Source organism: Mytilus trossulus, unplaced genomic scaffold (genome assembly GCF_036588685.1).
Source record: "Mytilus trossulus isolate FHL-02 unplaced genomic scaffold, PNRI_Mtr1.1.1.hap1 h1tg000373l__unscaffolded, whole genome shotgun sequence".
Lineage (NCBI taxonomy): Eukaryota > Metazoa > Mollusca > Bivalvia > Mytilida > Mytilidae > Mytilus > Mytilus trossulus.
Genome location: NW_026963340.1, coordinates 1577149 through 1604209, shown reverse-complemented (window position 1 = coordinate 1604209; position 27061 = coordinate 1577149). Strand labels below are relative to the sequence as shown.

General features: G+C 33.8%; 1 protein-coding gene across 1 annotated transcript; it reads right to left on the bottom strand.

Moving 5' to 3' along the window:
• Positions 1 to 447: 447 nt before the first annotated feature.
• LOC134702007 (uncharacterized) lies at positions 448 to 26818 on the bottom strand. Its single transcript, XM_063563116.1, has 8 exons — positions 26710 to 26818; positions 20185 to 20331; positions 18941 to 19085; positions 12990 to 13103; positions 12296 to 12421; positions 4976 to 5086; positions 1600 to 1666; positions 448 to 842 (listed from the first exon to the last, which is right to left on the bottom strand). Exons 1-8 carry the CDS (start codon positions 26710 to 26712, stop codon positions 773 to 775), a joined length of 783 nt encoding a protein of 260 aa, XP_063419186.1. The 5' UTR covers positions 26713 to 26818; the 3' UTR covers positions 448 to 772.
• Between the last annotated feature and the right edge of the window lie 243 nt (positions 26819 to 27061).

Here is a 27061-nt window from a genome sequence, read left to right as displayed (position 1 = left end):
GGGTGAACAGAACTTCAGCTGATAATGTGATTAAACTTTTGTCGTATACATCCTTTGTATAGTGTAATTCATTAGTTTGAAGTGCAGATTTTGAATATTCTATAGGAAAAGTATGATTTAAGGCGTATAATACAAGCATATCAATAACAATATAGACTAGCTACATCCCTTTTTGATATTTATCCCATGGCTTTTTTTCAAGATGCACTTTATATTTTCTTATCAAGTTAGTTATAAGAATAGAGGATGTGGTATGATTGTCAATGAGACAGTCATCTGGAAAGGTTCCAAGTACAAATAAAAATTTATCTACAGGTTACCGTACGGCTTTCAACAATGGACAAGAATCCACAACATAAAGTAAGCTGTAAAAAGCCCATAAACAAGAAAATGTGACACAATTCAAGATAACAACAAACCTTTATAAATTTAGATTCACCTTTATAAATCAAGGCATCATGCATCCCCTGTAGGTCGATATTAACAGAGATTTTCATATACAATGCTATAAACCTCTTTATATAAGCAAAAGTAATACATGCATATAACTGCCAATAAGTGCACTCTAAATCTAAGACTACTTTTTAACTCATGTAATTTATATCAAAAGAGCAAAACCTAAGAAGATATAATTGTAACAGGATGCTGTTATAGATGTCCAAAGAAACACAAATTGAATTCTCCTTCAAATCAAAAACTATCTCCAGGGCCTGTATAATTCTAGAAATGCCCCTCAGGGCACTAACCTTGTATGATCAGTGAATGTGCCTTGCTAAAACATAGGGTAATCCATGATTACAAAGTTCGCCTCATCTGCAACATTCTTTGTACCTAAGACAAACCTATAAAACACAATAATTCATAAAAGTAAGAGCTTTAAGCTAAGGAGGGTCAACTATGCATGAAATGTAGGTCAAATTACATGATCCTAGACCATATAGTGACTGAGAAATGAACTCGACATAAACTTTAACCAAAGTCAATCAAGCATGAAATGTAGGTCAAATTGACCTATTTTGGTATGGATGCTGACAGGCTCCCAAAGTTACATCCCCACATCAAGTGACACGATCCTAGGTCATAAAGTATCCGAGAAATGAACTCGGATGTAAACTTTAACCAAAGTCAATAAAAGCATGAAATGTAGGTCAAATTGACCAATTTTGGTATGGATGCTGACAGGCTCCCAAAGTTACACTCCCACATCAAGTTATATGATCCTAGGCCACATAGTATCTAAGAAATGAACTTCGACGTAAACTTTAACCAAAGTCAATCAAGCATGAAATGTAGGTCAAATTGACCTATTTTGGTATGGATGCTGACAGGCTCGCAAAGTTACATCCCCACATCAAGTTACATGATCCTAGGCCACATAGTATCTGAGAAATGAACTCGGACGTAAACTTTAACCAAAGTCAATCAAGCATGAAATGGAGGTCAAATTGACCTATTTTGGTATTGATGCTGACAGGCTTGCAAAGTTACATCCCCACATCAAATTACATGATCCTAGGCCACATAGTATCTGAGAAATGAACTCGGACGTAAACTTTTAACCAAAGTTAATCAATGTGTACTTACATTTTTGATACTTACCAATCACTTGGTGTGAAAGTTGAAGGAGCCTTCCTTTTTCTCTTGCCAGTTTTGAGTGATACAACTTCTATTAATTCATTATTATTATAGGTTCAAGATAGGAATTAAATATTAAACAAGATGAACTGTGAGCTATTACTCACAAAAGTCTACCCCCGCTAACCATATCATTATAGGATCTGCAAGTTCGTAAACAGGAAGTAGAAGAGCAGCAGACCTGAAAACCACTTAAACAATACAGCACCCCAACCTGATACTTGATAACAAATATCTAATAGCTGTAATACATAGTAGTTGAGAAAAGTGTTACGAAAATTTTTCATTAATATCCCTGTCTAATTTATGTACTAAGTCCGTAAACAGGAAGTTAAAGAGCGACAGACCTGAAAACCGCTTACACAGTACAGCACCCCAACCTGATGCTTGATATCAAATATCAAATAGCTGTGATTCATAGTAGCAGAGAAAAGTCTTACGAAAATTTTTCATTAATACCCCTATGTCTAATATATGTACTAAGTCTGTAAACAGGAAGTAGAAGAGCGACAGACCTGAAAACCGTTTACATGGTACAGCACCCCAACCTGATGCTTGATACCAAATATCTAATAGCTGTGATACATAGTAGTTGAGAAAAGTGTTATGAAAATTTTTCATTAATACCCCTATGTCTAATATATGTACTAAGTCTGTAAACAGGAAGTAGATGAGCACCAGACCTGAAAACCACTTACACGGTACAGCACCCCAACCTGATGCTTGATACCAAATATCTAATAGCTGTAATACATAGTAGCTGAGAAAAGTGTTACAAAAAAGTGTTACGGATGGACTGACAGAGGACGGACTGACTGACGGACGGACGGACAGAGGTAAAACACTATACCCCCCCTCTCCTTCGGAGCGGGGGTATAATTATTACTGTTAATTTACTTAGCTGGCACTGATAACGGTAATTAAAGAGAAATTTAAAATATGACAGGTGTGTTTTTTCTTTTATATTGTCTTAATTACATGTACTTAGCCAAGTGGCATTTATAACCATGCTAATTTTTATTCCGATTAAGTTGATGCCCTGACCTCTTTTGATCTCTAGTTAACACTTGCCAATAATATAAACATACAGACCATGAAAAGAAAACTTGTTAAGTATGAAAATGGGAAAGAACAAGAGCAAAGTCGGCTCTGGACCTGCAGCGCTGGCACTTCATGGAAACATAGGTGCTTACCAATCGCAGCATAATAGTATGTAGCATTGGATAATAAAGGGAATTGTGAAAACAAAAGGAAATTGAGTACAGGTTTTTTATATATAAAATGCAAGAAATATGACAATTTTAGCATGATATACATCTATTAAATTTTGGCCTTGGCAGCCATGTTGGTTGCCCGTCAAGGACTACGGATATAATTTTAAAAATAGATACCATAAGGATGATTGTGGCCAAGATTGGTTCCATTTGACCTGGTAGTTTCAGAGGAGAAAATTATTATTTGCGAAATTTTAACCCTCGCTAACACTCGGGATTAAAATTTTACACAAACAATGCAACCCATGTTAAAATCTCCAATAAACCATGGCTGCCATGAATTATTTCTTAAATAGTCAAAAACGTTAAAATTGGCCAAAAATCATCATTTATGGGCAATAACCCCTTTGCGAGGGCATCCGACAATTTTGGCATAAATGGAACTTAAGTAGATTTTGACATTCTGAACATTTTTGCCTATGTCAGATTTTCTCTATCTGCAATGGTTTTCAAGAAATTAGTCAATATTTGCATTTTACCCCTATGTTCTATTTTTAGCCCTGGCGGCCATCTTGGTTGACTGACATGGACATCATACCCTAAGGATGATTGTGGCTAGGTTTCGTTCCATTTGGCCTGGCAGTTGCAGAGGAGAAGATTTTTGTTAAAAGTTAACGGACGGCGACGACGGACGCCAAGTGATGGGAATAGCTCAGTTGATCTTTCAGGTCAGGTGAGCTAATAAAAAGTGAAAGGGAACCAGGCATTACAAATTCCAGCCTAATTTTAAAATTTCAATTCAATCGGATGAAGCATTTTTGAATTAGTGTACAACATACAAGAAAAACGCATTTTTTTAACACCAAAGTCCCACAACTCTAGAACAACATATAGAAAAATCAGAAAAAAAACGAAAGAGAACCAGGCATTACCTATTCTAGCCTAATTATAAAATTTCGGATTAATCAGATGAAGCATTTTTGAGTTACTGTACGACATTCAAGAAAAATGGCATTTTTTGTAAAAATCAAAGTCCCATACTCTGGACACATCGCAAAATTGGAAAAAAACAAAAGGTAACCAGACATTACCAATTCCAGCCTAATTTTAAAATTTCAGTTCAATTGGATGAAGCATTTTTGAATTCATGAACGACATACAAGAATAAAGAGCTTGGCCGAGTGCACCATGATACGACCGCAATGGTCGACAAGTGTTCATTTGGGCAAGTGTTGACACACTTCTAAAGTGGACACAATAATATGCTTGACACAGTAATTTGCTGGACACAGAAATTACATTAGTACTAAAAAGCACCACTTTGGCCCCTAATAGGTTGGAAGAACTGCAAGTCCTAGCTCAAATCTGCTAAAATTCTCTATATTGGAAATTCGATAAGGACTCTAAAGAAGAAAAAAAACCCTTTGAAATCGGACGAGAAATAAAAAAGTTTGTTTTTTGGGATTGAGCACCACTTTGGCCCCTAATAGCTCGGAAACGGTACAAGCTACGTTAAATCCGTCGAGACTCTACCAGTGCAAAAGTTCATAAGGAAAACAATGAAAAATGAAAAAATCAAAATGAAAATATGAAAATTAAAAATTTCATGAACAAAAAAGAGAAGTCCGTTTTAGCCCCTTTTAGCTCTGAAACCTTAAGTCCTAGCTCAAATCTGTAAAAATTCACTTTGTTGGAAAAAATATGACTACTTTTGACATAACTGAAAATCGAAATTGTCAATTTTATTTAATATAAAAAGAAATTCAGGTTTAAAGATATTTTTTAGCCTACAACTTTTGAAAATTTACTGGATTTTTTTTCCTTAAATTGACGATTGTTGTTGGAAGGGACTTGGACAATATTCATGACATGGTCAAATTACAACTAGATGGAAAATTAGACGCCTTTTTCGTGCCACCGTGACAATAAGTGAAGGGCATATTGTTTATACTGATCCATCTGTCCGTTTGATGTTTTAGAACAAAATAAAACATAAATTATGGATGGATGGACAACAGACAGACGATAAATAATGGATGAAAATGCTTAGTGATGGCAAAAACTTGCAAGCCTTTCAGGCTAAGTGACCAAAACAGAAACCAATAATACAAATCAGCAATTCTTACTTTTCTTGTTTTCTTGCTTTTCAGCTACTTTACTGCTGCTTGGAGTATATATTTTTCTAGGAATTCTTTTCCTTTTTGGATAGGAAATTGGAGTTTCCATTGTTGGTAGATCTGCAAAAGATGAATATCATATTTGACAGATGTTTCACTATCAACTGTTTCATTACCAGGACCAAAATAAAAAAAATAATGTATGATCTGACAAAAAAAAAAAAACAAGCTGTGTCAAGTCTTGTATTGCTGTTTTATATTTCAGAATATTTATGTGTCCGTGTCGTTACCAATTCCACTCTGAATGTAAATCATAATAATTTTGCGCTTGACACGAACCAGCTAGTAACTATTGCAAGAAAGGTAACTAGAGGCTCCAAGGAGCCTGTGTCGCTCACCTGTTTTCAAGTTTGTCTAAATCTTCCTTTGAGGATGATTTCAGACCCACTGGCTGTATTTTTTAGATCTTGTCCTACTTAACATTTTTGCTGTTCAAACTTTCAATATATCTATAACAGTTTAAAAGATACTTTTTAAAGCACTAAAATCGGTGAAAATATAAAAATAGAGGATATGGTAATAAACAAGTAATAAACATTTAAGGGCAATAAATCCAATAACAAGTGGTAATTTGAACTGTGTGTAGAGCTTTTATTGCTGAACATATTTGCAATCTAAAATATTTTTTTTTCTATCTATAATCACTGTGCTTAAACAGCTGTGGGTAACTTAAGTTACCCACAGCCCAAGATGGCGCAAGACATCTTCTGTTTATATAGATTTTAGTTATTTTAAAGCAAAACAAAGTTGTTTAACGAAGATAAAGCTTTCAAGAAGATGTATATCAGTTTCGCCCGCACTAATAAAAGTAGAAATAACTCAAGTATAAAACAATAAGTCGAAAAACAACTGATTTTAAAAGTCCAAAAGAGGTACGTAACTTTTACAAGAGATATCCGTAACTTTTTTTACGTAATTTACAGAGATGTCCGTAACTTCATGATGTGTCTTTAACTTTTCTCAGAATTTATATTGTTATACACAAAAATATAAAGGTAAGCTATGAAATATCGTAAGTTGGTATACAACTACATTTAGTTACAGTAAAGAGTAAAGGTTAACGCCTTACTTATTCCCAAAAACGGCAAGGGGAATTCATAGTCAGAAGTTCCAATTTTCGAAACGATCCCTTAAAGCAAAACACTAAACCCCTTCAACATTTTTTATTCTAGATTATATGTGATATCACTCTGTCTGTTTTACTCATAAAATTACAGCAACACAGTACTGCAACATACATTTTTACAATAACAAACCACGGCTGTCCTTAATCAACTAGTTTAAGATGAATATTAAGAAGCCGAAAAATCTGAACATGTAGCTTAAATGTTTTTCTTCTATGCGGTGCCAATATTCAAATTTTCAGATGAAATTACAAAAGGGAATAAACCGTACATTAATACTGAAACAATGAAAATATCTTAGCCTTATTTTTTAAGAAACCAGGACTAGTTGGGTTAATAAACTTTCTTCATTATTTACTTGTGTTACTCATCGAAACATAGTGCAATTACATATATGTAATTTCAAATAGATTTGCCAGGATCACATTGTTGTTTTTCTTCAAACAGTTGAAAATAAAATTTCTACTTGGATAATGATTTATTGAGTTCTTTGAAACCCTGTCTCTCCTTCGGTAGCTGTTAATAGTGGAAAATCACTGGTATAAAGCCGATGCCCGTAAATGCAGTTACGGTTAGCCGTAGATGGCATACGAAAATATGGGCATTATATTTTCTAGCTTTTAAGCCTATAAAATTGTTACAATTGTTGAATTTTGCAATTTAGGAAAAGGTCAGTGTCTCAAGATTTAATATAGACCAGAATCATGTTTATTACAAAATGTATATGTCTAGCTATTTCATTTTTAAAGCTCTTAGTGAGCTGTAAGATGCGTGTACCTGCTGCTTTTTCTACAGTTTAGATGCCCTTAACTTGTAAAGCGGATGCGTGTAACTTGCAGATCTAATGATTGTAAATTGCAGTAGCTGAAATGCTGAAGTTTATTGCATGTTTAATGTACAAATTATCCTGTATTGGTACGCAATTTTATGTTATATTTTCATGAACGTAGAGAGCGTGGCACTCTTCCTATACGAGGCATCGGATTTAATGTCCCTAATCTGACCGGACCTGACTGTGTATTTGTACATCCAGCACAGCTAAACGGACCAAAGTTAAGCGCTTAAGTTGGTATTATCCCCATGTTTGTGAGTGTCATTTTCTTCGGTGTCCGTGGAAAAGGAAAACAAATGTCAGATCATTATGTATAAAGAATCCTTATATACGCAAAAATTATGCATCCAAAGGCTACAACAGAAAAATTACCCACGGCCAGAGTTTTCGGTTAAGAAAAGTTACGGACATCTTTTGCCATTTTTAAAATTGTTCTTAGGCTAAGCTAAGACAAAATGCATTACATTTTTTGTTTTCAGTTGATTATTTTGCCTTAGATACAATACATTGACAACTTGTAAAGAATTATTAATGCGTAAATCTAAAGATATTTGATAAAATTAAAATCGCATTATTTTACGCCGCCATATTGGGCTGTGGGTAACTTAAGTTACCCACAGCCGTTTAAGCACAGTGATAATAGTTTATGAGATAATAGCCAAAAGCATTCAAATTTGCCAAAAACTGTCATTTATGGCCAATAACCCCTATGCAGGAGTATCCAACAATTTTGACATAAATATAAATTAAATAGATCTTGTCATTCTGAACATTTTTGTCCTTGTCACATTTTCTCTGTTTGCAATGAATGGTTTTTGAGATATTAGTCAATACAGTCGAACATGTTTTTCATTAACAGCCATATGTTTAATATATGTACTAAGTCCGTAAACAGGATGGCTTAGTATGACGGACGAAGGGACAGACAAAGTCCATGATTTGCTATTGGAAACCGCAGAAATTGGTAGGATCAAAATCTAAATTAGGAGGTGCACAATGGGAACATGTAACAAAGATTCTCTGACAGTTTCATGGAATTCCCTTCAGTAGTTTAGGGACGGAAGGATGAACGGACGGACACAACGAATACTATATACCCCGTTTTTTTAAGCTGGGTAAAACTAAATAATGTATCAAATTATTACAATAAAATATCAATGAAAGACTCATTTTTTTTTTTACAAAATTTTAAAAATAAAGATTGATAGTCATGTTACTGTAAAGGACAGTTGAAAGTATAATTAAAGAAATTGTTCATTGAAACTTTAGGCCAAATTGTAATATATGGACTGGCAGGCCACTCCAAAAGGCCCTCAGTGTCTTGAACTATTTCTTAAATATTGACCTTAATCACATGAAATATTTGTACAAGGTAAATAAATCCTTGTATCCACCTCATCAAAAGTCATAAATTGTATAATATACAATTATGACCTTCATGGAAAGTTAATACAGTCAAACCTGTGAAAACCGGACCCTGAGTAATCCGGTTTCCTGTCAATTCCGGCCGAAAATTAAAGTCCCACTTCCTTCCCTTAATATTCTTTGCAAAAATGTCCCTTGTAAACCGGACCCTGTCTATTCGGAATTCCGATCTAATTATCTAGTCCCAATACAGTAAATTACTTTAATTATTACCTGTCAAAACCGGTTTGGCCTTTTATCATAACGGTATTGATTGATGTCAATCAACTGATCACGAAATAACTGCTATGGAAAATTAATCTTCAATGCCTACGGAGGAAACTTATGATGGACAGAAAAACAACTCGTGTTTATCAATTCAAACAATGTGGAGATTCCGACGCAAACAAAATCTGCGAAAGTGAAAATGAAGCGGACGAGCCAGAAACTTTAACTTCATATGAGTATTTCTTCACAAACATTAAATGTATGAATCATTTTTCAAATTCCAAAGATGATGGATTTCTTAACTTTCTCATACCAATGAGAGCAATGATTGAAGATGTTTCGTTCGTAGAAAAATGGTAAAAAGCAGGGACATGTCCAAATATATATTGTGTTCAAATCATCGGCACTCTAGGTTAAATAAAATTAGTTTCAGAATTTTCTATTATTCAATACACTAATTTATAATATGTCAGTAATCTACTGTCATGACTGTACTATACAAGCTTATTATTTGTTAATTGCATGAAATATGCAGTTCTGTAAAATATCTGACGTCATGAACCACTGACTTCCTGTCAATCTGAAAACCTGAATAAACCGACCCACTGCCTAAACCGGCCCTTTTTGACGGTCCCAGAGGTGGCCGGTTTACACAGGTTTTACTGTATCCAAAATTGATAAATCGAGGAAGAGGTTATTTCCTGCGGGCATAGCCAAAGGGAAATTCCCCCTTTCAAGATTTAACAATTTTGGATATTAACTTTTCATGAAGGACATAATTGTTTTATTATACCACACTAAACATTGGACTTGTTTTAACCCATTTTACAAGCATCAGCGTAAAAGTTTCATTTCAAAAACTAACTAGTCTTTGAGACTTTCAGGAAATTTACCAAAGTTGGAATTGCAACTTTTGGAATCAGAGCATTTCAAAACATTTCATTAGTTTTTATGATATATATATATGGTAAGTCTTGTAGAATGATTCCAAAAATCAAGCAGTCTTTTTAAGACTTTCAGAAAATTTACAAAACTTGGAATTGCAATTTTTTGAAATCTTAGTGTTCCATGTAATTCCAATAAATAAAATGTAGCAAAAGAGATTAATTGCAAGTTAAATTTTGAAAAATTAATGAGTCTTTGAGACTTTCAGGAAATTTACCAAAAATGGAAATCTGAACATTCAAAAATATTTTGTTTGTTTTTGCAATGTAAGAATAGTAAGTTTTGAAGAACATTTTCAAAGATTTGCCAGTCTTTGAGACTTTCAGGAATTTTCTTAAAACTGGAATTGGCATTTTTTTTAAATCCAAGTGTGCATATCTTTTTATATGTTATTGTAAAACACAATTAGTTTCAAGGAACATTTCCAAAATTTAAACAGTCTTTGAGACTTTCAGGAAATTTACCAAAGTTGGAATTGCCATATTTGGAATCCAAACTTACAGTATTGTTCCAACTGTTATACTAATACATAATAAAAAGCTTCGCCGAGCACAGCATGATACGACCGCAGTTGTCGACAAGTGTTCATTTGGGCAAGTATTGACACACTACTAAAGTGGACACAATAATGTGCTGGACACAGTAATTTGCTGGACACAGTAATTTGCTGGATACAGTAATTAGCTGGACACAGTAATATACTGGACACAGAAATTTAGACCCTTGTAGCAGGGAAACTGTAAGTCCCAGCTTAAATTTGGAGAGAATCAAACGGGTTGGAAATTTGTTAAGGAATCCAAACAAAAAAAATGTTGTAATTTGACGAGAAATAAAAAAGTTCTATTTTTGGAGTTAGCACCACTTTGGCCCCTAATAGCTCGGAAACGGTAAAAGCTATGTTAAATCCGTTGACATACTATCGGTGCGGAAGTTCATAAGGAACATAATGAAAAAAACAAAACCAAAATAATATGAAAAATAAAAATTTGACAAACAAAAAAGAGAAGTTCGTTTTAGCCCTTTTAGCCCCTTGTAGCTCAGAAACCGCAAGTCCTAGCTCAAATCGGTAAAAATTTTCTGAGTTGGAAATTTCATAAGGAATCCAAAGAAAAAAAAACCGTTGAAATCGGACGAGAAATAAAAAAGTTTTTTTTTTTTTATTTAGCACCACTTTGGTCCCTAATAGCTCGGAAACGGTAAAAGCTACGTTAAGTCCGTTGACATACTATCGGTGCGGAATTTCATAAGGAACATAATGAAAAAAACAAAATGAAAATAAGATGAAAAATAAAAATTTGACGAACAAAAAAGAGAAGGCAGTTTTAGCCCCTTTTGGCCCCTTGTAGCTCCGAAACCGTAGGTCCTAGCTCAAATCGCTTAAAATTTCATGAGGAATCAAAAAAAAAAACCCATTGAAATCGGACAAGAAATAAAAAAGTTCGTTTTTTTGGATTTAGCACCACTTTGGCCGCTTATAGCTCGGAAACGGTAAAGGCTATGTTAAATCCGTTGCAATATTACAGTTGCGGGATTTCATAAGGAACATTATGAAAAAAATTTGATTAAAATTGAACAAACAAGAATGTGTCCTCAGTACACGAATGCCCCACTCGCACTATCATTTTCTATGTTCAGTGGACCGTGAAATTGGGGTAAAATCTCTAATTTGGCATTAAAATTAGAAAGATCATATCATAGGGAACATGTGTACCAAGTTTGAAGTCGATTGGACTTCAACTTCATCAAAAACTACCTCGACCAAAAACTTTAACCTGAAGCGGGACAGACGGACGAACGAACGAACGGACGAACGAACGGACGCACAGACCAGAAAACATAATGCCCCTCTACTATCGTAGGTGGGGCATAAAAATAAATCCTCTACATCATATTTAATATAAACACTTATTTTGCCCTTTTTGGCCCCTATTTCAGGAACCGGCGGGGGCATAACCCCAAAAACAATCCTAAGCTGTATTTTGTGGTTATATTCCTTGTGTTAAAATTTCGTAGCATTTCCTCTATCAGAACTTAAGTTATTGTCCGGAAACCATTAATCTGGACGACGACGACGACGACGACGACGCCGACACCGACGACGCCAACGGACAGGGGCGATACCATTATAAGAACGCAAAATTTTTGCGGTTGTATAAAAAGTTAGTTGCTTGGATCATAATCATACCAAAAGATGTCGCATATTAATCATTTGGTGGGAAATCATTTTGCCCTAAGGGCAAAGTTCAAAATTCCGAAACCTTCGACACAGACAACTTTCATAGTACTACTTATACACTTATAATTTTCATGTTTCTACCATGAAAGGTGTAAGAGGAGTTCGTGCAGAATCAATTTTGTCATTATTTTTAACCCTTAGGAAAATGCCCTCAGGGCTTGCAGGCAAAATACCATGCCACTGCTATACTTGGTACCCATAATGGGAGGTCATACTGTTGGAACCAACTTCCTATTGTAAATAGTTTGGAAGATTTCACCATTTTCTGCCTATCTCAAAAACGAAATTTCGCTCATAAATTTGCCCTAGGGCATGAATTTCATACCCTGATCACATACTCTAACATGCTACCAAGTTTCAAGTTTCCATCATTTCTAGTTTCTGAGATTTTGCATGACATTACATACATACAAACAGACGGACTGCATTACATACATGACATAATCCCCCCGCTTTCGCTTAGCAGGGGGGATAAAAACAGCACTTGACAATATTTATACCCTCTTCTTCATTGATAATATTCTCTTCTGAATCGATGAACTGTTCCCTCTCAAAATCTTCTTCTGCCTCTACACCTTCCATCTGAGTATTTCTATCTTCTTCTCTGTCTATTTCTAACTCTTTCTCTGAATAAGGAAAGATATTTCATTAACTAACATAAATTGCTTACCTGGATAGTCTTAACCAAACATATCAATGGCTAAATATAGCAATTTTAATGCCGTTTTAATTTTTTGTGTGTGATCTATGCATTCTTTTAGTAACAATTTTGAAGATGACTGAATAAAAAAAAAACTAGAGGCTCAGGTGAGCATCAAGAATTGCCCATGGCAGCCAATTTTGTTGTCCAATCAGGACGAAATGAGGCAATTTTATAACAGACCTTACATAGATGCATCCTGCCAAGTTTGATTCCATTTAGCCCAGCGGTTTCAGAGGGGAAGATTAAAGTGTGATAAGTTATGATAGATGTTTCATGGTGGCAAAAGCTCACATTACCCTAATAATAATCTATAAAGCAATCAACAATGCTCATCTTTCATACATGTTGTCTGAAATAAATTAAATATTCTGCAATCATGGACTAATGCAAAACATATTACAATTAATCATTCAATTATTAAACAGAAATCAAAAACACATGTTTCTGAATTCACAATTCCATTTGTTTCTTTGGTAAAACTCTAAATTTACCTGAATCAGAGTCCAAAATGCATTGCAGTTGTTCTATTACCCTGGGCCTACTTATGACGTACTGCATCACCACAGATGGATTTGCATCTGCAAATCTGGTCCATTTTTCTTTAACTGAAAATATAAGATTTTCATCCAATGATAAACAGAGGACAGGTCTGAGCTTTTTTTTTGCAAAGGTTTATTTTGCCTCTCAAGCTTAAAATGACTTAATTGACAGTCCAAAATAACATTTGAAATTACAGATAAATTTATCAATACAAACTGAGGTGCTCAACAACCTACTTTGTTGACTACTCAATAACCTATATTGTGGTCAACACAGGAATTGTGTTACCAGTAGCTTGCTTCATACAGTAATGTGTTTGATATGCTTACTTTCTTGACAGTCTAACTTGCTTGCCACGATTATGTTGGTAGTTCACTATTATTGAAATATATTGGAAATCAGAATTAGAATAAACAGCTGCGCCACAAGTGCAATATACGCCCATTCCGAATTTTTTTTATAGTTCATTTCAAAACATATGCAGTGGAACCTGTCTTATCCGACACACCTTGGGACCAGAGAAATATGTCGGATTGGACAGGGTGTCGGAATACTCGGGTTTCACATTTGATAAAAGTGAAATAAGCATGTAAGATACAAACGTGGGCAATAACACCCAAAATAGGTTTTACTAAGGAGATCCTTTAAAGAAAAATAGTGTTTATGAAACATTACACCACGTCAAGTACGAATTCCCAAGATCTCGTAAATATTTAGTACGATAAATTTCAGTGAGATTGACAAGTTCTTAGAACATTTACAGTGTTAGTCTTCATCAATTGTTTAACTATTTTCCCAGTCATGGTTATTTGTATCATTTAGTCAGAATATTGTCTTCGACACTGGTTACATAAAGTAAACTGTCAAAATGAAATCGTTTCACAGTCCAATTAGCAATATTTCTTCGTCTGGATTTTTTTCCCCAACAATTTACTCACATTGAATTAAGAAAGACATTATGAAAAGTATGTATTAAGATTTATATATTTTCCATATGTTGTAGAAATGTTTTTATCCCGTACTGAGCCTCAAATTTCCTATCCGATCAATAAAAAATAACAAGATATTTGTGTACACAGGTAATGGATTAAATTACCTTTAATAAAAATGCATGAAATACACCTGACTGAATTATGATTACCTTGTTTATAAATTGATTAAGGAGATCAAAGGGTCGGATTAAACAAGTATAATTAGAGTACTTATGAAGGCTGGGACTTGAAAATGCTGTCGGATTACGGAGTAGACGGGTGACGGAATACAGAAGATTTTTTAACAAAGAATGTTAAAGAAAACTTTCGGGACCAGTAAATTTTGTCAGATTTCACAGGATGTCGGAATATTCAGGTGTCGGATTAAGCAGATTCGACTGTAATTATCAGATCATGTCTATTTCAAACAAAACAAAAGAAGAAACACTATGTGAATTTTAAAAGCAAACAGACAATTATTTTTATAAAAATAAAATTTAATAAAATAATGAAAAAAATAATAAATTAAATATAGAACCAAAAAAAATCTAAATGAAAATAGGAAAAAAATATTCTTTAGTTATTCACAAAAAAAAAGTAAGTTACTTAGTCCGCTCCCAACTCCAGAACTCTAAAAGGACAATAGGGAAAATAACAAAAACCAAAGGCATTTACTCTACATAGGACCTACATGTAACATCATGTTAAAATTTAGTAAGAATTGGTCAAAGTAAACTTGAGTTTTTGTGAAAAATGTCAATTTTCAATGAACAAAGTCCCATAACTCTTGAACGACAAAAGTGAAAATCAATGAACTGTAACAAGACTCAAACTCAATCTGTAACATCAATAAATATCTATATACCAAAAATCAGTTCAATATCTCAAGGTGTTTAGTAAAAAAGTCTGGAAAACTGGTTGTTGCGCAACAAGTCAGAATGACAAACAAGGCAGTGTTCTCCTTTTTTCACTCAGGTAAGGTGGGTGTTTTGAAAAAAAACACTTGCAACCGGTTGATTTTTTTAACGTTTTCAGCGGGGTTGATTTTTTTCAGTTTTACTGTGGGTTGGGTCACAAATGGAAGGATAAGTATTGTATTCACATTTAATGGAATTGAACCATTCTTCTTCTATCACTACCAGCCTTTCATTAAATGATTTGACAAATTAGTTTTGTGCATATCGGATAGCAGTTCATAATTGCTGTTGCAGGACTCCCTCTTCCTACGAAGTCTGCTAATGCATGGCCTATCGAAACAAAGTGTCTGTTCTGGGTCTCGCTTTAGTGCTGTATTTTTGGCACACAGAACAGTAATATCCTTCTGTGACGATTATCCATTAAAAGTCCTGTTCATATTTATCACCCCCTCAAATGAGGGGGTAACCTCTCAATGTAATGACTATCCCTTTAATGAGGGGTGCATTTAAAAAGAAACAGATGAGGGGAAACCTTTTAATGAAATGACTATCCCTTTTGTGGGGTACATTTAAAGAGAAACAAATTAGCACATACTTGTTTTTGGCCATTTTATCATTATGGACACTCTTGTAGAAAAGTTGTACCAAATAAAACGATTTCCCCCCTTTTAAGGTAATAAATCTAAGTTTTTCTTTTCTTCAACAGTAATATGACCCCTTGCCTGATGGACAGTCCCTCATTTGAGGGATATCCCTCATTTTGGGATTGTTCCCAACCTGTTTATTTTCGCGATCACCTGTGTGCCGTTTCTGTTGTTTTGATACTTTATTTTCAATTTCAACAATTTCAATTCAACTATCCGTTTAGGTTGACTTATATGGCTTAGAATTTTCCTTATCACCATCGTCATCTGCCTTTCCATTCACCCGATTAATATAAGAAAACATTGAAATTTGACGATCCGCCATTTTTTTTAATGAAAACAAACTAACAGGCGCGTTAAGTATTTAAACTTTTACGGTGCGGAACCGAAAAAAATCCGGAATTTTGAAAAAAAGCCGACCACCTCCTAAAATGGAAAGGTGGTCGGCTTTGAAAAGAAGGTGGTCGGCAAACCCGGCTTAAATGCCGAATGGAAAACACTGAAACAAGGGTAAAACTATATGTCCCGACCACTTTGTGGCGGGACATAAAAAAGTGCTGAAAACTTCAAATTCACTGTAATTTTCTAAGTCCGAGGGCGTAACTTCCGTAAAAATTATTCAACCACAACCAAAGTAGAACTTAATCTGTAACTTCTCATGATAAGACCACATACCAAAAATAAAATCAATTGGTTGAACATTACAAAAAAAAGTGTGGAATACTTAAAATTCACTGTAATTTTGTATGTATAGAAATATTTTATATTTTGGGCCACTTTTACCTTTAACCTATGTCTTTTACTTTTTATTGTTTTGTATGTTTTATATTTGGTTTGTTTAGCCCCACTGCCAGTGGTTTTACATTTACAATTTCTTTGATATTGAATTTTTCTATGTCCAAGGGCTGTAGCTTCCGTGAAAATCATTGAACCGTCACCAAACTCTAACTTAATCTGTAACTCTTCATAATAAGGCTTCATACCAAAGATATTATCATTTGGTTGAAGCATTACCAAAATAAAGAGCTACGCCAAGCGCAGCATGATACGACCGCAGTGGTCGAACAGGTGTTCATTTGGGCAAGCATTGACACACTACTAAAGTGGACACAATAATATGCTGGACACAATAATATGCTGGACACAGTAATATGCTGGACAGAGAATTCTGATTAGTAATAAAAAACTTTTTTTTGTTTTTTTTTTTATTTAGCACCACTTTGGCCCCTAATAGCTCGAAAACGGTAAAAGCTATGCTAAATCTGTCGTACTCTACTGTTGCGAAAGTTCATAAGGAACATAAAGAAAAACTAGAAAATGTGTCTGTAAGCCACAGATGCCCTGCCATTAAGATCAATATGAGGTTCCATGTTGTCTCATGTAAAAATTGACCAAAATGCTGCTGAAAAGAGCTGTATGGCAAATTTAAACCAAAGTCACTCAAGCATAAGATATGTCAAAGTGACCAAAAAGAGGTCAAACTGTGCTGCACTGTGCAAGAATACTACAACAGTGTAATATCATTGATACACTACCACAGATTCCGAGAAATGGCAGTAAATGCAAAACTTAACCAAAATCATTCAAGCATAAAATGTAGGTCATGGTATTCTAGAAGATGCTGAACTGTGCTGCACTATGCAAGGACACTACAATACATTAATATCATTGATATACTACATTAGGTTCTTGAGAAATAATCCTCGACACAAAACTTTACCAAAATCACTGAAGCATAAAATGTAGGTCATAGTGACCAAAAAGATGCTGAACTGTGCTGCACTAAGCAAGAACACTACCAAAAGTCTAATATCATTGATACACTACCATAGGGTTCTGAGAAATGGACCTATACACAAAACATAACCAAAACCACTGAAGCATAAAATGTAGGTCATATTGACCAAAAAGATGCTGAACTGTGTTGCACTAAGCAAGAACACTACAACAGTCTAATATCATTGATGCACTACCATAGGGTTGTGAGAAATGGACCTAAACGCAAAACTTAACCAAAATCACTCAAGCATAAAATGTAGGTCATAGTGACCCAAAAGATGCTGAACTGTTGAACTGTGTTACACTACATAGGAACACCACAGTGGTGAAATATCATTCATATATTACAATAGGTTTCTTCACAATGGTCATTTATGAAAAAAGTTATTGAAGTCAATCAAGCATGAAATGTAGGTCAAATTGACCCAAATGTTGTTGATCAATGTAGTACTATTTAAGAAGAATATACTGATGAAATATCATTGGTACATCATTATCACATTCTGAGAAATGGACCTTAACGCAAAACTTAACCAAGATCGGGACAGACGGACGTACATACGTATGTACGGACGGACAAGGGTAAATCTATATGCCCCTTTCACTTCGTGGCGGGGCATAAAAAACAAAACCAAAATAAGATGAAAAATAAAAATTTGACGAACAAAAAAGAGAAGTCTTTTTTAACCCCTTTTAGCCCCTTATAGCTCAGAAAATGTAAGTCCTAGCTCAAATCTGTTAAAATACACTATGTTGGAAATTCATAATTTGCTGTTATACATTTTGAAATTGTTTAAAACACTAAGGTTTTTCTACTTCAAGGCATAGGATTTCCTTGGTCTTATTTTGGTGCCCTGTTTCGGTATATTTTGGGTTTATAAGCTCTTCAACTTTATAGTGATTTTGGATTTGCATAGTTTTAGATACATGTAAGAGCGTCACTGATGAGTCTTTTATAGACGAAACACGCGTCTGGCGCAGAAAAAATCTTGCCTTGAACTTTGATGTGATTTTTTTTTTTAACACCATGATGGTTTTCACTGCTGGTGGAGGTATTCTTCCTAGAGGTTAACCCGCTCCGCTAGTCAACACTTCGGTGCTGACGTGATTCATCAAACTAAATGTGCTGTTATAAATTTTGAAATTGTTTAAAACAATAAAGTTTTTCTACTTCAAGGCATAGGATTTCCTTGGTCTTATTTTGGTTCCCTGTTTCGGTATATTTTGGGTTTATAATCTCTTCAACTTCATAGTGATTTGGATTTGCATAGTTTTAGATAAGAGTGTCACTAATGAGTCTTTTATAGACGAAACACTCGACTGGCGCAGAAAAAATATTGCCTTGAACTTTGATGTGATTTTGGTTTTTTTTTGACTGGAAAATGTAATTTTAAGAATTGAATGCAGATTTTTTGCATTTTATGGGCGTGTAAAAGCGTTGACCGTGCGCACATTTTTTGTATGAAGCGCTTCCACGCTTTATATAAAATGTGCTTCGGTCAACGCTTTTACACGCCGATTAAGTACAAAAAATATGCATTCAATTCTTAAATCAATGTGCATATAAACATGATAAACATCATAAACTCACAAGATTCCACAGTTGCACACGTCTTTCTTGTTATGAAATTTTTTATCCAGGTGTAAAGTCTATTCTTTTCTTTCCTTTTCCTTGAATTCTGTCCACAACTGTCCTTCTCATCTAGAGGGGGACTGTCATACTTGGTTCCTACTTCCTAAAGATAACACACATGAAAATCAATATTCAGCAGTTACAAAACTGTACACTAAATAATAATATATGTATGCAAGAGCAAAACAAGAAATCTGTGTGAACTGATGCTTATTAGTGATACTCCGCTCCTGAACTTTGGCGCTAAATACGGAAAATTGAATAATAGATAGAAATAAAATTGTATAATAATAACATCATGAAATAATGGGTGAGATATCACTGATGAAGATGCGTGTCAAAATTCTTTCAAATCTCCTTCCCAAGGGTATGAAGTTAAACTTGTAAATGTATCATGTGTATTGAGTCTGCAATGAAATTCTTGTTCCATATTAAATCTAACTTGAAACTATGAGCACAACTCTATACCCCACCCCTTTTTCCCTCTCACTTTCCTAACCCTATAAGTCATGAGACTTACATCTGATATCGCAAGAAGTTCATCTTCCAATGATACAACCACCTAGGCTCTACAGTACAAAAGCTATGCCAATGATACAACCACCTAGGCTCTACAGTACAAAAGCTATGACATGAAGAACATGAAGAAGAAAAGCTTTAAAAATTATAAAGAAAAAAGTGGATGACATTTTACTATCATGAAGGTCAAGGGTCACATTGACCTAAATTTGGTACGTGACACATCATCTTCGTTTTGCTATCATGAAGATCAAAGTCAAGGTCATTGTGACATAATTTCATTCGTGACACATCCACCTCCCGTATATGATTCATCCACATACCAAGTTTGATAATCCTACAATGTAGGTACTAAGGTACAAAAGTTCTGCTCAGGACAATGAGCAGGACGGATGGACAGACAGACAGACAGACAGAGGTGATTCCTATATACCCACACAAACTTCATTTGATGGGGTATAAAAACGTCAAATAATGCCTTCAAGTTTTTACATGATGTTAACAGTCTACAAACAAACATTTGGGACCATCTTATATTCTTACAGGGTATAAAAAATTGTCATGCATGTCCATCAGACAAACATATATTCCTAAAATTGAACAACCCGTCAACAGTAAAAACAGCAGTCTACATGTAGTCAAAATCTTTTTACTACCTGTCTATATCCTACTATAGTACAAACCTGAACAATGTCAGTTTCTGTTTTCATTTCCAGATATATTTTTAAAATATATATCTCCAGGGGTGATGTCTTTGGTGTTTTTTTGATGACTTCCATCAATTTTTCTTCAAACAAGATAAATGGGGATGTAGGTGCCATGCTCATAAACTATAAAAAAAATAAACACAGATTTGTTACAACAATCATGACAATATCATCTTTTGAGGAGAAAAACGTCACATTTTAGCAATGCGTATTGCACACATATTTGTGTCAGGATGTTAATGCTACAGATACATGTAGTGAATGGGCTATTCCAGAAATAATCCATACCCCCCCCCCCCCCCCTATAGAGGGTACATGGGGTTCAGAAAAAAATCCATGGAAAATTTGGGATGTGGTTCAGAAAAAAATCTGGAATTCCATGTCGGTCCTATAGAAGGCAAAAAGATAAATTAAAATATTCCATGGAAAATTATGCTGTTGTTATTAGAAAATTTCTGGAAATCCAGAGCATCCTATAGAAGGCAACAATAAAAGTTTAAAAATTCCATGGAAAATCTGGATTCTAGTCGCTTTCAGTAAACTTAAGATAAATTTGTGCTTGTATGTATATCTGTAGTTCATTAGGTAATTCTAAAGCCCTATGTATCTTTACAAACAATGTACCAGAAATTTAAAGTGGTTTAATAGGTTTTTGCTCGTTGTTGAAGGCTGTACGATATTCTTAAGTGGTTAATTTTGTATCTTTTGATCTCTGGTGGGGAGTTAGTACAAATAATTATGATGTCTAGGAAAGCTATTTTAAGCTTTTGCTTTGACGCCTTCCAGTGGATCAAAAGATGTGAAAATTGAAAAATACCCACAGCAGATGGCATGATTATCTTAACTATTGGAGAGTAGTCTTATTGGCAATTTGGAAATGATACCACATTTTATTATTTTAATACTACATGTATAAAGTGTGTCCATACATGTTGTAAGCCAGAGTTGTCAGTACTGAACTTAAGTCTGAGAGTTGTAAATTTGAAATTGTTTGCAATAGGACCTAAAAAAAAATAAAAAAATGTACATTTGTTCATGTACCTCAGCTTCTAACATAACATTCAGGGGATATGATATTCATGTAGATATTGATAGTGATAATACTTCAAAAGAAATGCATACTTTCAACACCACATGACATGTTTACTATTACATTTGTAATCTTATTGGGACAATTCACAACTTCTAATTGGAGATTGAGATAATAATATTTCCCCTCTTTTCTTTTACCATGGAAGTTACATGTACATGCATGTATATCAGTATATTGGTATTATAGAACTTGTTTGCTTTTTTGCATTTTCATAAAACATGTGTTATCATGGTTATGGTCATGGCATAAGGGAAAAAATTCTCAGAAAATAAATGCCTGTGATTAAAAAAAATATTTTGAAACTTGCATTTCTAGAACTAAGTGAAATTAAATTGATATGAATACTGTGTATATTATAATTTATTCATGACAAAAATGATAAAAAAAAAAACCTTTATAAACATAACAAATGGTTCTAACATCCAAATTCCACTAATTATATTTAACTTTTGATTTTGTAATCAAACTTGATTATAGACCCATAGTTATCTTTTTGTTTCAAGTTTGTTTTTTATTGTGAAGGAGTCATATTTTAATGCAGCTATAAGGTTTATGATAAAAAATGTAAAACATCCATACTAAGAAATGAAGAATCAAAAGAAATGACTAAGTAAAAATACTGGATGTTGATAACAAATCAAGATTTTTACAACTATTTACAAGTCAGTGTTTTAATGGTTTTAAAATAAAAACAAAATCATAGTTCACTATCTGGATTTATAGGGTTTTATTTACAATGATTTATGTTCTCTACAAGTATGTTTGTATTGAAATTTGTGAGAAACCACACACCAGGACCTACTGCTTTTCATAGTTGTTGAGGTTGAAGATTATTTTATCTAGCCATCTAGTTGACAAACAATCAGTAATTAAAAAGCTTTAAAGAAGTCCCACTGTGAACACATGGCCATTTCTGTGGACTTTAATTATATCATAATATACTACATGCAATTACTTGAACCACATGTTATAAGACAAAGGAGATAAATACTAGGAACTATGTATCCACAATCCCTTGCTCTGCAAAAATAAATATTTAGTCTCAGTTTTAAAATTAGAAAAGTTTATTTTTTTATTATTTAAATTGTTATTTTTTCCGTTTATTTATCAATCATTATAATACATTGACTCTATTTGTCTAAGTGGATTAATATGATTACATCTATTATATGAATATGTTTTGAATATATATACATAATGTATCATCTTTCAGTTCCATAACTTATCTTAACTTTAAAAATGTTAAACATGTATACATTTAAAAAATCAAATGTCATTCATATTATACAAATTTAGAGTTTAACAATTGTTTAAAAGTTTTGTAATTTTCTTTAATTTCATGATGTTTTAGGAAATTATAACATGTAAAGAAATACAGGAATTTGAAAACAATAAGAAATTATATAAATCGTTCCCCAAAGAAGGATTGTTAGATGTCTAGATTTGGCGACTTTAGTTGCAGGCGACAAATAGAAAATTGTAAAACTGCATGTACAGGAAATTATATGAGATTAGAGACACATTTATTTTGTAATGTATTGTGAACTAATTTATAATTTTTTTAAAAACCATTTGTATTTGGAGAAAACATTTTCAAATTGTGACTGTGGTATGAGAACATTAAAGGAGTAGGTCCGGTAAGGGCCGATTTTGGCCCCAAATTTCAGTTTCATCTAACGAGATATTTAGGACACTTTTTAAACACTTAAGTGTATATTTCAATTGATTCGATTAGTTTATGTAAAAGATTTTAACTGATCAGTCATTAAAAACGCTCCGATTGAAGCTTAAATATGAAAAATCTAACAAATATGCCAAAAAACGTCACTTTTCAGATGGTTTTCGTCAAAAATGAAAGTGGCCGCATCCGTGTTCATCCTCAACCTTTATATATGTTATGTATTATCATCAAATACAACTTACATTTTAATATTATGAATGAACACGAATGCGGCCACTTTACAATACGCACATTTAAAATTCAGTTCAAGAGAAGTCCGAGTCTGATGTCAGAAGATATTACCAAAGAAAATATTTAATCTCCTGAATAAATGTCTCAGAATATTCACATGACATTCATATTTACCAAGCCAAAATATGAAGAAACTCGCCCCTTTACCCTCGTTACCCGTAATGCTGTATACATAACTTCTCTTCATTAGAGGCTGCATTATCTAAGCTTTAGACGGAAACTGTCTAAAATTTAACTAAAATGCTATAATTGTGAAGATTTCAGTAATTTAGCATGACTTTATGATGCTAGTACACGATATTTGTACATTGTATTGTCAAAAACAGCACATATTTATGTAGCAGAAGCATTCTACTTTCCAAAAAATAGCTAAAAGATTACATTTGCTCAATTTTGCAAAGCTGCTTAATTTTGGAGCCAAAAAGGGGTCTTACTGAACCTACTCCTTTGATAACTTCTCAAATTTCATTCCAGTATACAATTTTTTTTTGTAGAAAATCAGTCATTTCTTATTCAAATTTATATTGAAGATTTTATAATATAAATATAAAGATAACATACATACTAAACAAAAATTTTGTTTTACAAAAAAAAGGGGGAGATGTCTGGAGCTTATAAAATTCAAAACTCAGAAGATTTTGCCACTAGCTGATTTTGATAACCAATATAACAATCTATTTATGTTGAACCATGGAAGTATTATATTGACAGGAACTACAACGATTTGTTAGCACTTATTTATAACCCGGGGAGCTCTGTAGAAAAGATATGGAAACTGACTAATTAGTATGTTATCGTTAATAGCCCTTTGTGACCATGTGCGATGCCGCCGTCCTAAATTGACCAGACATACTTCTTATCATCACGTGGTTTTTATTGCGAAAGGTTATCTCTAATACCTGTCGGAAAACCCCTTTGTTTATTTCAATCTCGTCTGTGGTCTTTCAGAATTATTCAATTTTTCAAAACAAATCGACTAATGTACAAAACAAGAAAATCGGACGAGAACTTTGAATACTACAACGTTTTGAAGTGGTGAGTGACAATATTTCATTAGTTTGTGGGTTAAGTTTAAATCGTAATTAAGGTGTGTTCCGGTTACCGCCGGTTAAAAATAAATATATTTGATAAAAATAATTACTGTGAAGTTTCGAGTAGTCTATATAGTTAAAGTACTGGATAACCCTGGAAAGTAGAAATTTCCAGTTTAAAATACGAAAATTAATCGAAACAAGTACCAACATCAACAAAATACAGAAGAAGAAAACAGAGATCTCACTTCGTTGTGTAGCTATTTATATAATGTTGGTTAATATCTTTTTAATTGTGAATATAAAAACTTCATGTCTACCCGCAATTGAAAGACCTTTCCGATCATATAAAGCCATGGTCAGTATTTTATCATTTGAACATGTATGACTATGCCAATATATATACTAGCCAAGATTTAAAAAAAGTCTTTATGACCCGAGTATTGTTTTCTCACAAGGACAAATCTTAAAGTTATCAACTTCTACTGTAAATCTTATACTTTATATATGCACTTAAAAAACAAGGTTTAATGTCTATTTCAAAAACGTAAACTGAAACTGTTTTACAGTGCACTTAACATATACATGTCCATGAAATCAGAAATCAGTGATGTATATTTGGCAGTCAGGATATTTCATATATCAGTGGCGGATGCAGGAATTTTCGAAAGGGGGGGTGCTAGCCCAGGGCAAAGGGGGGGTGCAAAACATATGTCCCGATTCAAATGCATTGATCTGCCAAAATAAAGGGGGGTGCGCACCCCCGGAACCCCCCTCTGGATCCGCCACTGTATATAATAATATACGTAAAGCCTTATTTAACATGGTGTTAAACCAGCCCTGGATTTGGAGTAAGTCTTATAATTGCTCTATAATAAAATTGTCTTTTTTTAAATCTTGATTAAATCGGCTCAATTTTCAATATGTACAGTCCCGAAATATGAATGAAATACATGCCACTGGACATAAGACAAACAACTTTCAATCACAACTTATGATGTGCTTTTTCTACCCTTCAACCCTTTAAAACAAATCCAAAATAGTCTTTTTTTGTCAACAGATATGGTAAAAAATGGACCCAGACTATAACTGTCGTTTATGTGGAACTACAGAAAAGAGAACTGCTCACCACCTATCATACGAAAAATCAAAATATGCTAGAGACATTAAACTCTCACTAAACATTGATATTCAAAATGATCCAAGTGATTTTCCAAAATTTATTTGTATTAGTTGTCAATCTAAGTTGTATATATGTTGAATCATTGCAAACTAGATTTCGCAAAAAGACTTGTTTTTGACATTAGTGCCCTTGAATCTTTCTCTTTTGTTCCATCGCGCTTTAGCGTGCTGTACCATCGTACTTTAGGGAACAAACAAACATCGCACTTTAGTGTGAGACACTGTCATACTTTAGCGTAGACCATTGCACTTTAGCGTGACCATCGCACTTTAGAGTACCATCGCACTTTAGAGTCCTACATGTATAAACAAGAAGATGTGGTAAGAATACCAATGAGACATCTCTCAACCCAAATCACAGCGCATAAAAAGTTAACAGGTATAGGTCAAAAACATGGAGCCTTGGCTCACACCAAGCAACAAGTTATAATGGGCCCCAAAAATAACAGAAAACCAACTGTGGAATCTATATGAAAAAAAAAGAAACCAGAAACATGAACAAGTTACTACACCAACAAATGACAACCACTGAACAATGTCAATGGCATCTGACTTAGAAAAGGTGCATAAAAAAATGTAGTGTTTTAAACATTACAACAGGAGCCAACCTTCACCCTTACCAGAGACCGTAATGTATCATAACAATATAAAAAGACCCAAGATAAATTATCCATTGAATGATTGTACATTTGAAATGGATGAACTTGATCACAAAGACATTTAAACAAAAACAAGTAAGCATACAGCTGCCATACACTGAATGAATGCCAGTTTGATCTAATCATCTACATGTATGACACAAAAAAAACAATATTAAAACTTATATGTTTCATGAAAATTGTTTATCTGGAATTTTTCTGTTGGAAATTAAATTTGTCTGGAAATATTTATTTCCACAGGATATTTTCTTGGAATTTTTAGTATTATTCTCATTTTTTTTCCTGGAATATTTTTTAGAATTTTTGAAATAATCTGGAAATTATTGACAACTTACAGAATATTTTCTTGAAAATCTGAGATTTTAACAGATTTTTTTTCTAGAAATCCTTAACCTTCTATAGGATGATAGGGGGGGTATGGATTATTTCTGGAATAGCCCAATACGGCAATAGTGAATAATCAACAATAAGGGATTCTACACTTCAAGAGGATTTTCCAACTGAAGTGGTTCATCTGGTAAAGGTGGAAAATACGGGGGGGGGAGGGGTCCGCCACTGTCTCACCATTCCTCCATAATTATTTTTATGGTTGTGTTTCCTATTCTTATCGTTGCGTTTTGTTGTTAGCGCCTTATGACAAATCCATTAAATATGTGCATGATGTGTACACTGGTTTTGCTGACGTATCTATTATACAATAAACTGCATATCGGAATCGGTTTTTGAGATCCGGATTGGACACGACTGGTGTGCGACTAAACCCGAGACTCGCCGAGCGTTTTACACTCCTACCTAGGAGTCTACTCCCGTATTCGGAAGAAGAAATATTTAAAATTTAACTGTCGAGAGTGGATAAATATCGTATTACACGAGATTTGGTGGTGGAATCTGTTTATCTAATGATTTTCTAACAATA